Source organism: Balaenoptera musculus, chromosome 8 (genome assembly GCF_009873245.2).
Source record: "Balaenoptera musculus isolate JJ_BM4_2016_0621 chromosome 8, mBalMus1.pri.v3, whole genome shotgun sequence".
NCBI classification, from domain to species: domain Eukaryota; kingdom Metazoa; phylum Chordata; class Mammalia; order Artiodactyla; family Balaenopteridae; genus Balaenoptera; species Balaenoptera musculus.
Genome location: NC_045792.1, coordinates 97,174,468 through 97,185,289, shown reverse-complemented (window position 1 = coordinate 97,185,289; position 10,822 = coordinate 97,174,468). Strand labels below are relative to the sequence as shown.

Genomic DNA, 10,822 nt, shown 5'->3' with positions numbered 1-10,822 from the left:
AAACAAACAAACAACAAATACAATAATAATGTAATTAAAAATTTTCAAAGTACTGACCTACCAGCTGAGCATGAAACTGAGAGCATGAGCTTTAATTTTATTGATACTTAAGATTTTGTGTTTGTTTTTCTAGATGGCATACTTACTCTTAGCCAATTATTTTGTGTATGTACCAAAAAACAGTGAATTAAAAATCACTGTATGCCTGCATTAAAAAAATACATACATTTTTTACTGACATAGGTGGTAACATGATTGCAATGTATATTAACACCTATAAATTTGTGAGTTTAAAAAGAAATGCTGGTATAAAAAGAATGTTTAACACTAGATTTCAGAGAATACAATCCTTTATCGTTGGACTGCTTTAAAAATACACTGAGAACAAAATTAATTCTGAATAAAAATCTAAATTTATGCTAAAAACCAGATTTTAATTCTCAAGAAGGTACATAATGATAAGCACTTACTTTGCTAATTTGGCTCTTATTTTTATCCTGTCAATGTAAGGTAATATACATATTATCTAGAACTGTCATCAAAACCACCAACATGTTTTCTATCAACTTCCTAATATCATTAAGGGTCTGTTATATAGGAAATAGAGCTCTGTGCTAACAACCACAGCAGCAGCAAAAACAACAACAGATCCAAGTCATCATGTTGGGAATTCATGGAGTTCAGATTTGTAGTCAAGGGAAATATAGTTATATGCCAAAAACTTTATGGTGAATTTTGCAAATATTACACAATGTTTTCTCTTCTTGTTGTCTGATTGTAAACCTGAAAACAGGTATAAGAGTGCTGAAAGAGAAGGGGGTTTCCTTCTGATGACTAAATCCCTGGTAAGTCTAATTTTATCATCCTCTTTTCATTATTGTGTGTCTGTGTGTGTGTTTCTCACAGTGAGACAGTTTTTATTTTTACATGCCTACACCTTCCAGTAAGCTTTAAGGAAAGTGCCTTTAATGACAGGAAGACAAAATGCCTTCACTGACTAAATGTTAGTTAAAGGAACAAATGGGTAAATAAAATAGGAACACCATGAACATGAGAGATACTAAAGGATTAAGCATACTTTTTATAAGGTCAGGTCCCTTTGGGTTACTCAGGCAGAGTGCTAAATGTCTGAAACAAACTTGCATTAATATCAAACCAGTTTCAGTTTTAGTTATTTATCATGTATTTATGTCAATATAACTAGGCAAATAAATTCTCTAATTTCTAGTGAAATCATGTTGTATTTTAATTTTTTTGTTTTAAATATAACAAATCATTTTACCTTTTGTAGGCTTTTTATCACTGACTTGAAAACTACTGTTTGGCAATGAATTAGTTATTGCCTGAGGCCATAGAAAACCATGTGCTTCATGTTGGAAACAAATATGGTCCTGACCACACACACGAAACAATCTGGCTACGTCATAGATTAAGTTCTTCGTTTGGTCATAGCTCACCAATAGAAAGAAAGGATATGTGATAGAAGAAAAAGTATAGGGAATTCTACCATTAACATGTAAAATAAGCAGGATGTTTCCTTTTATATATATATATATTTATATGTATATTATTTTTATATATTATGTGTAAATATATGTATATATTTATATATACCATTTTGTAAAATATATATTTTTATATATTGTTTTATTATGTTTTATATATATGTATTTCAAAATTTAGCAATGATTTACTGAGTCCAAGGAACTATTAGATATGTCCACCTAATATCTTACTAAGCTTCTAAAATGACCCTGTTAATTAACTGTTAAGTGTTGAAATTTAAGACTGCTACACATAGGTATCATTAAATTTCCAAATTATAGAACAACCTTTATATTTTCTAAGAATACCATATAATTAAATTACAGCAGGTAAGCTTTTAAGTATATGATTTGGGTCCCAGTGATAGACTAGGGTAGAGGATGGTATATCTCCAGAGGAATCTCTTCAAAAATCATTCCAGATAGATGTCTTTTAGAGTGCAACCAATTCCTCACAATTGTGAACTTGGAATTTTTGTATTAGCACTTGTCAGTTCTATTTTTAAAAAAATGAAAATCATATATAAATTGTTAACTTGAAGTCATTAAATATTTGCTTCGCATCTGTTACTCTCTCATTACGGGAGCCTAGGTCAATGCTGATTATCAGGTCTTTGGACTTGGATCCTCTCTAACTTTTGTTACCGTTTTTCAGCAGGGAAGTCAAAGGTCTGAGTTGATAGAGATGGTGGGGAACAATTTCACGGAGGTGATTTTCTTCATCCTCTCTGGATTTGCAAATCACCCTGAACTACAATTCAGCCTTTTCTGGATGTTTCTCTTTATCTCTTCACTGTTTTGGGGAACATTGGACTAATTATGTTAATCTGAATTGACTCTCAACTTCACACATCTATGTACTTTTTCCTTAGTAATTTAGCATTAATTGACATATTTTATTCCTCTACTGTAACAACCAAAGCACTGGTAAATTTCCAGTCAAATCAGAAAACCATCTTCTTTGTTGGCTGCTTTGTTCAAATGTCCTTTTCTGTGGGCTTGGTGTGTAGTGAGTATTTACTTCTGGGATCAATGGCCGATGACCGCTATGAAGCTATCTGCAAACCCTTATTGGTTTCAGTGGTCATGTCCCAGAAAGTGTGCAACTGGCTCGGAGTCATGCCATATACAATAGGCTTCACCAATTCTCTGATATCCATCTGTGTGATCAGCAGTTTGGCATTCTGTGATGCCAGCATCAGTCACTTTTTCTGTGACACCACAGCTCTTTTGGCGCTATCCTGCGTGCATGCATTCAGCACAGAAATGGCGATCTTTGTTTTAGCCGGGTTCACCCTGCTTAGTTCTCTCTTCCTCATCATAGTCACCTACATTGCCATCATCTCAGCCATCCTGAAGCTCCAGTCTGCAGCAGGCAGACAGAAAGCCTTTTCCACCTGTGCCTCCCATCTTATGGGGGTGACCATCTTCTCTGTGTCCCTGATTTTCACATATTTGCAGCCGGATAACACACCATCCTGGACCCAGGCACAGGTGACATCTGTATTTTCTACCATTGTCATTGAACGCTGAATCCATTCATCTATAGTTTGAGGAACAAAGACATAAAAAATGCTCTCCTGAGAGTCATACACAGAAAACTATTTCCATGACAAATCTCTGCATGTTGCAATTAAAGCAAACCTGGATGGTTTCAAGCATTCAGTTTCTCCAACAATTAGGAAAATAGTAGAGTAACCCCAAAGGCATAACACAAACTAAATAATAACTTAGAGTCTTGACACACAGGAAATGAATTATCATTTTATTTGTTTATATGGAATACTGAATCACCGTGTAAGGATTTCATTTCAGTACATAAATAATTCAGACATAGACATGCATGAATTAGTAAAGAAAGCCTCTGAACGCAGACTAAATCCCTCCCAGAACATTCTTGAGTGAGCATGTTATCACACTAAAATATGTTAAACAGTTATTAAATTGATTTTTCATATGGTTTGATGTTTTGTTTTCTCAGCCATCAACAAATTGATAGTAGAAAATTAGCAGATAAAAAGAGTTTTAAATATTATTAACAAGAAATGATAGCCTGAGAGCAAAGGAAAGAGTGCAGAATTAACAAAAGCAAATGTAAGTCAAGGGTTGGAGGGACAAGTTGTTGACATTATTTCAGTGATAACTAGTGATGACAAGAGACATTGGGTAATATAGAGAAATCTCTTGCTAATGTGGATTTATTTTGCCATAATAATTAAAAATTTGATCATTTATCTGCAAAAGATGATGTTTGATTATGCAGAAATATGATGTGTTTATGAAGTGGAGTTCCAAATCCATCAAAACATCAGTTTAATTTCTTAATCACCATAATGTGCCTCCTTAAGTTCAAAGACTTGATAAACTTTTAAAGGTGTGTGTGTGTGTGTGTGTGTGCGTGCACGCAGATGAATGAAGTACCAGATGTAGGGTAACTCTTGAGGCATTATGGAGACATATAGAGAGAGAGATTCTCATTTCTCCAAATCAGGCAGAAGAACTTTGTTAATTCTATAGTATTAAGAGGAGGAACTGTGCTTTTGTTTTATTTTTCCTTGAAAAGAGACTTTAACATAAACCTTTTTAATGAACTCTCCCAGACATTGTTACAAAATGACCCCTGGAAAAAATGTAACCCTCAGTACTGCCTTTACTGTGCATGAATCGTTTAGTAGTAACCAAAGGAGTGGGGCAATCATCTTTAAATATTTATTGAAAGGAATTGAAGATTAATTTAATGAGGTGTTTTTAAAAGAAAATGTGTGTTCTTAGTGTTTCTCTCCAACAAGATTGTACGCTTTTTGAGAGAAGAGATTGTTTAGTAATATTTTTGCTCTCCACAGCATGTAGCAAATGTATTACATATGCAATACGTAAGTAAATGTTTTCTTTGCTTTTTGTTTGCTTGTGAAAGCACAATGATGAATTCATTAAGGTCAAGGATTCTAACTTACTCAAGTTTATATCTTTCTTTGGTATTTGGACAGTCCTATGCATATTAGCACTCAAAAAGCATTAGTTTAGTTGAAAATTCTATTTCTGAAATTCTCTCAAAAACATCTATTATTTATATATAAAAAAAGGCTTAGTGATTAACAGATTTCTTTTCAAATGATTTTTTTCCTTCATGGTTAGGATATAGAAATGAGTGTACACAGATTGATACTTTGTTTATATGATTTTGATTCTTTGGAGTCAGCTAGTTAGGCCTTCTCATATATTGTACATCACAAACAAATTTCCTATGAAGATAATCAGTCTCCAGTCTTGGCAGTAGCTGAAGATGATTTATGCAAAGTGATCTGTGTGTGCATATGTATGTATTTCATTTTAAATTTTTAATTTTCTTCTCTGATCTATATTCCTGGTGTCTGACTCCTTCAAACTTCATTTTACAATGGAATATTTTACACTGTGAATTATTGTAAGTGACAGCTTACGAAACAGTATGCATTATTTTAGGGACACATTGAGTCTACTACTTTATCTCATCACTCATTCCTTTAATTAAGCCTACATGAGAATTTTTTTCCTTCTAAGCACAGTGTCTGATTCTGGTTGGTTGCTCTCATTTTTTCATCATCATGATTGAGAATTATTAAACTGATTATACATCCCTTTCTTTCTTTTTCTACCTGTAATTTTCATTCATGCATTATAACTACAATGCTCAAATTTTTATAATTGTGTGAAACATCATGGCTGTTGAATCTTATTTATATTTACCCTGGTTCTAATTGTATGTATTATTTTTATTTTCATTTGCATTGAATATGTATTCTTCTGTAGATAAATTCAATACATTATATTTATTTAGTATGAATAATTATGTATCTAATTTTTATTTTTATGTTTTAATGTTTCCTTGCTAGTCTCTAAGAGGAAAACTGTGCCACACATTTCTTTTTAAGCATAAGAGGTAGAAATATATTTTATTTGTTCAGTTATGATTAAATGTCCCATACAATTAACTTTCCCTGTACATTTTTCAATATGCTCTTCATATTTATCCCTCTTGTACTTTCCATCATTCTAGAATAAAGAAAAAAGAAAAAGAAAACTATATATATACATATATATAGCATAGTTATAAGTGTAATGAATTAGGGAATGAAACTATATCATCATTAAATCAAGAGAGATTTTAAAAATCTCTGATCAGGCTTTGGTTTCTGCTATGACACAGTAAACGGTATAAGAATAGCCTGAAATCATAAATAACACAAAACATGAACAAAATGAGTTTCAATGTTAGAAAATATTAAGCATGAAAAACTTGTTCCTGGTAATTTTCCAGTCACCATGGTTTTTGAGGGCCATGTACGTTGAAAATTACCATTAGTCTCTCATTTGGCTTAACTCCCAAGGTTACCTATTGTCAACTAGGTCTGTGCGGGCTTTTTAATCTGCAAATAAGCCTGTGTCAATGAAAAATTGACTGGTTGCTCTAGGAAGGAAATGGAAAATTGTATTCAATCCAGGTTGAGGATTATAACCTGGGAACAACCCCTCATCAAGCTCCAAGAACTGTCCTGCCCATTAGAGGTCAAAGGACAGTTATTTAAATTTTGGAGACAGAGGGCTGAACATGAAATGACCTATTATTGGCAGGCACACAACCCAGATCAAAGCAAGTGATGTGTCATGGTCATCGTGGCCCCGTATAAAATCAAGAAGGACTGTTATATTTTAAGGAGTTGTCTTGCTGATGCTGGGATAACGTTGCTCTTTATGGTTGAGCAGGTATTTCTGCTGATGGGGGAGGTTTTGTCAATGCATCATGCAGATACATAATGCAGAGTAAAGGGGAGAGAGGAGGCCAAAGGCCAGAGAAAAACTTTTTTGTTTAAATTTTTCTTTTCTTGCCATAAAACATGACTTTTATTTCACATCTGTTTTAGCAGCACTTCGTTTTGATGAGTCGAATTGCCCTTCCAAAGTTCATACAATACATACAAAAGTAGCTCCATTATCCACACCAACAAATTATCTCCTGAAATTCTGGAGTATGAGCAGACTTTCCTGGAAGAGTCACTTTTAAATCTACATGAAAATTGGTTTCATGATCATGAATTAATGAAAGAGTCACAAGAATATTTTAATGTGATTCGAAGTTAATCCCTTTTTAAAGACTTCCTTTGGTTCCTCATCTTGGATAAACAAGCCTCGATAAAATACTTAAGATCTGATGAACACTCCTAGAGGGAAGTTGGTTATGGGGTATCAGTCAATGTGCAATACATGAAATTATGGGTTTTATAGAAGGATAGTATAACATTGGTCATATTACATTATGAAATTATAGTTACAAAATGAGAATGGATACTGAATATACTGTGTGATAATAATTATGCAAACCTAGAGGCATACAAATAAACAGTCTATGAACAAAAAAATTTGGAGAAATTCATTTAAATGTTACAACAGTTTTGAATTGCTTTCGAATCATTCTTTGAATTTTGTTATATTTTAATTTTCTTTCTAATGAACATATTTACCCTATAATAGTGTCACACATTTAAATATAAAAGTTTCATTGTGAAAAATGCGTCATTCCATCCCTGATGGTTTCAATCATAGACTAATTAAGAATTTCTCTAGAAATAGTTTCTCTACCACCCCAGGCATCAATTTAGAGCATCACAAAGGAAGGCCAAACAATTAGGCTCTTCATTCTGTGGCTTCTAAGGGAAAAGACAACTAGCTTCTCAAAACCTAGCATAGCTGCATTTAGTCCCTGAACTTTTTTCCTTGGAGACATGCTAAGCAATCCTCCTTGGAAACTGGTCCACAGGGATGACCAAATGTTGCGTTATTATTCAATCCCCAATATATGAGGTTCTCAAATTATCAGGGTGAAAGGCAAACCATACTCTGCTCTGCTTACATATGTACCCAGAAGATCCCTGAAACTCTTTTTAGACATAACTTCCTGGCAAATTTTACAGTTGATCAGGAGCTGAAGAAAATTTCTATGTCGATTTATTTTTCCCTCAGAATAAAACAAAATGAGTGCACTAAAATTTAAAAAGAACTTATTTCAAAGAAAAATATATTATGCTACAGAATATTATGTTACATAAATCGTCTTCATATTTTATTTGTGAGCAAAATTTGAGGTTGACATACTTCTAAACAAATAATATTGGAAGAAAGAGTTTTTTCACCAACTTTGGCTCCCGGTAAGTGTTATTCTCAAAATTAAAAGGTTTTAGTTAAGATCAGATAAAACGGAGACATTATCAGAAGAATATGCATATAGATATCATTTAGACCGTGCCCTAAGTAATGCCAGGATTTGTGAAACCTGAAATATAGAGTTGATGTAATCAGGGCCTGCAATCAATGTGCATGTTTTAGCAATATAATTTTAGAAGAAATTTAATTTTGAATGGCCAAGTTTGGAAAACATCATAACTTTGGAAATTAATACTAATATATGGTCTATAATTTTAATACACCCTACTAAAGTCCACTAAGGTTGAAATTTCTTTTTCATTAGTATTAAATCATATTGATTTAAAAGAACAGTACATGGTGCATTAAAGCTCTTCTTCTATCATTGTTTTTGTATATCTATCATTTTTTTCCTCAGGTTTGCTGAAATTAATTACAAATAGGAACATAGTAATATGAACATGCCCTATGGAGTCAATCTAAATTGGTAGAATTACAGAGCCAATATTTAATAGCTCTGAATAAGTTACCTAAGTTTTCTGTGCCCTTTTTCTCATCTAAAAAAAATTGTGGGGCTTCCCTGGTGGCGCAGTGGTTGAGAATCTGCCTGCTAATGCAGGGGACACGGGTTCGAGCCCTGGTCTGGGAAGATCCCACATGCCGCGGAGCAACTAGGCCCGTGAGCCACAACTACTGAGCCTGCGTGTCTGAAGCCTGTGCTCTGCAACAAGAGAGGCCGCGATAGTGAGAGGCCCGCGCACCGCGATGAAGAGTGGCCCCCGCTTGCCGCAGCTAGAGGAAGCCCTCGCAGAGAAACGAAGACCCAACACAGCCAAATAAATAAATAAATAAATAAATAAATAAATAAATAAATAATTTTAAAAAAAAAAATTGTGGCTAACAGTACTACATATGGTCTAATAATCTCATGGGGATTAAATGTATTAATAACGGGAAGCATTTAGAACAGTGTCAGGCTTATTCTAATTATTTAATATATTAACTTTTATTATATTATATCCAAATGTCAATTTATACCTGTTTCTATATTTGGCAATCAAATTAAGATTTTTCTCTTCATACACTGTACAGCCCTCATTATCCGCACTTCCTGGAAACATTAAGCTAATATAAATATGTCGTGTCATTCACAGAAACAAAAATCTTTTTGAAGTAATTCCTGCTCAGTGTTAAATTTGATTTCTCAACAGTTTAGAGCATTGGAACACTATGGGTAGAAGGAATAGCACACATGCGTCTGACTTCATCCTCATGGGACTGACAGATTCTGAAGAGATCCAGCTGGTCCTCTTTACGCTATTTCTCCTGATATACCTGATCACTGTGTTGCTGAATGCAGGGATGATGTTGATAATCCACCTGGATCTCCAGCTTCACACCCCCATGTATTTTTTCCTCAGTCATCTGTCATTTCTTGACCTCAGTTACTCAACCGTCATCACCCCTAAAACCTTACAAAACTTACTGACTTCCACCAAGTATATTTCATACCTGAACTGCTTCACCCAGATGAATTGCTTTATCTTCTTGAGTGCCACTGAATGTTTTCTTCTCTCCTCAATGGCGTATGATCGCTACGTAGCTATCTGCAATCCTCTGCATTACCCAGTTGTTATGGCCACAAGACGCTGCTGCTCCCTAGTCTTTGGTCCCTATTTGATTGGCTTTATGGACGCCTTTGTCAATGTGCTTTGCATGAGCAGATTGCACTTCTGCAACTCGAACATAATCTATCACTTTTTCTGTGATGCACCCCCAATTTTAGCTCTGTCCTGCACTGACACACATGACACTGAAATCACGATATCCGTTTTCGCTGGCTCCACCCTGATGGTATCTCTTCTCACAATATCTGTGTCCTATGTGTCCATCCTATCTACTATCCTGAAAATTACTTCCACTTCAGGGAAGCGAAAAGCCTTCTCTACTTGTGCCTCCCATCTGCTGGGAGTTACCATCTTTTATAGCACTCTGATTTTTACTTATTTAAAACCAAGTAAGTCCTACTCCTTGGGAAAAGATCAAGTGGCTTCTGTTTTTTATACTATTGTCATCCCCATGCTGAATCCACTCGTTTATAGTCTTAGAAACAAAGAAGTAAAAAATGCTCTCATTAGAGTTATGCCAAAGAGAAGGGGCTCCAGGCAATTAAAATAACAGTGATGCTAAAGTTTAAGTTCATCTTTTTTCTTTTTTTTCTTCCCTGTAGTGTATTTCTTTGGTCTCTTTACAGAAACAGTTGAATCCTTTTTCTTTCTTTCTTTCTTTCTTTCTTTCTTTCTTTCTTTCTTTCTTTCTTTCTTTCTTTCTTTTCTTTCTTTCTTCTGTTGAACCATTCTTTGCTTGACCAAATATGATCTTGGGCATTTCTAAGAATATGCTTTTAGAAGTCCGCATTGTATTTGGAAACCATGAAACATGTTCAGTCTATGGTCTAGATATATGTGGTTTTAAGGGCAACTGATTTGCAAAATGAAAAATATAGTTGTCACCTTTTAAACTATATCATACACATTCCAATGCATAATCCACTTCAGAGAATTTTATGAGGGAAAAGAGCTCCCTTTGGGGAACAATGATAACACGTTTAGAAATTATCGCATTCATTTTGTGGAGAAGCAGTATAGCAGAATGATCATAAGCACTTACTTTGGAAACAAACATTCCAGGATGTAGATTCCAGATCTGCTACCCTTTTAGCTGCATAACCCTTTAAAATCACTGAAATTTTAAGCCTCCAGTTTCCTCAACTGCACAAAATAAATAATAAGTCCAGGCCCATGGAGTTACTGTAAAGACTAAACCAGATATAGATGTAAACCATTTCAGGAAGTACTAATAAATGCTGGCCATTATCATTAGAACACTCACACTCCTGACTATTAATGCACAATGTCTTTTCTTACAGAATATTCACTTGTGTTTTATAAATTACTTTTGGCTGATTTAAAGGACAAACACACAAACAGCTAAGGAAAAACTCAGCACTTCACAATTTTGGATTTAGAATGGCATATGTTAATATTGGATTAAATTTGAAAAATACTGAAAATTTAAGGAAATAGAAACGCCCTAACAGT

The 10,822-nt window shown here is 34.2% G+C and overlaps 2 protein-coding genes across 2 annotated transcripts; both read left to right on the top strand.

Moving 5' to 3' along the window:
* The first annotated feature begins 2,229 nt into the window (after positions 1–2,229).
* Positions 2,230–3,157, top strand: LOC118898768 (olfactory receptor 8I2-like). Its single transcript, XM_036859259.1, is given in 3 exon segments — positions 2,230–2,323; positions 2,326–3,066; positions 3,069–3,157. Coding segments are annotated over 3 exon segments (924 nt in total).
* A 5,794-nt stretch (positions 3,158–8,951) lies between these two features.
* Positions 8,952–9,899, top strand: LOC118899916 (olfactory receptor 8H1-like). The gene has a single exon (XM_036861942.1). The coding sequence runs from the start codon at positions 8,952–8,954 to the stop codon at positions 9,897–9,899; it is 948 nt and encodes a 315-aa protein (XP_036717837.1).
* The last annotated feature ends 923 nt before the right edge of the window (positions 9,900–10,822 follow it).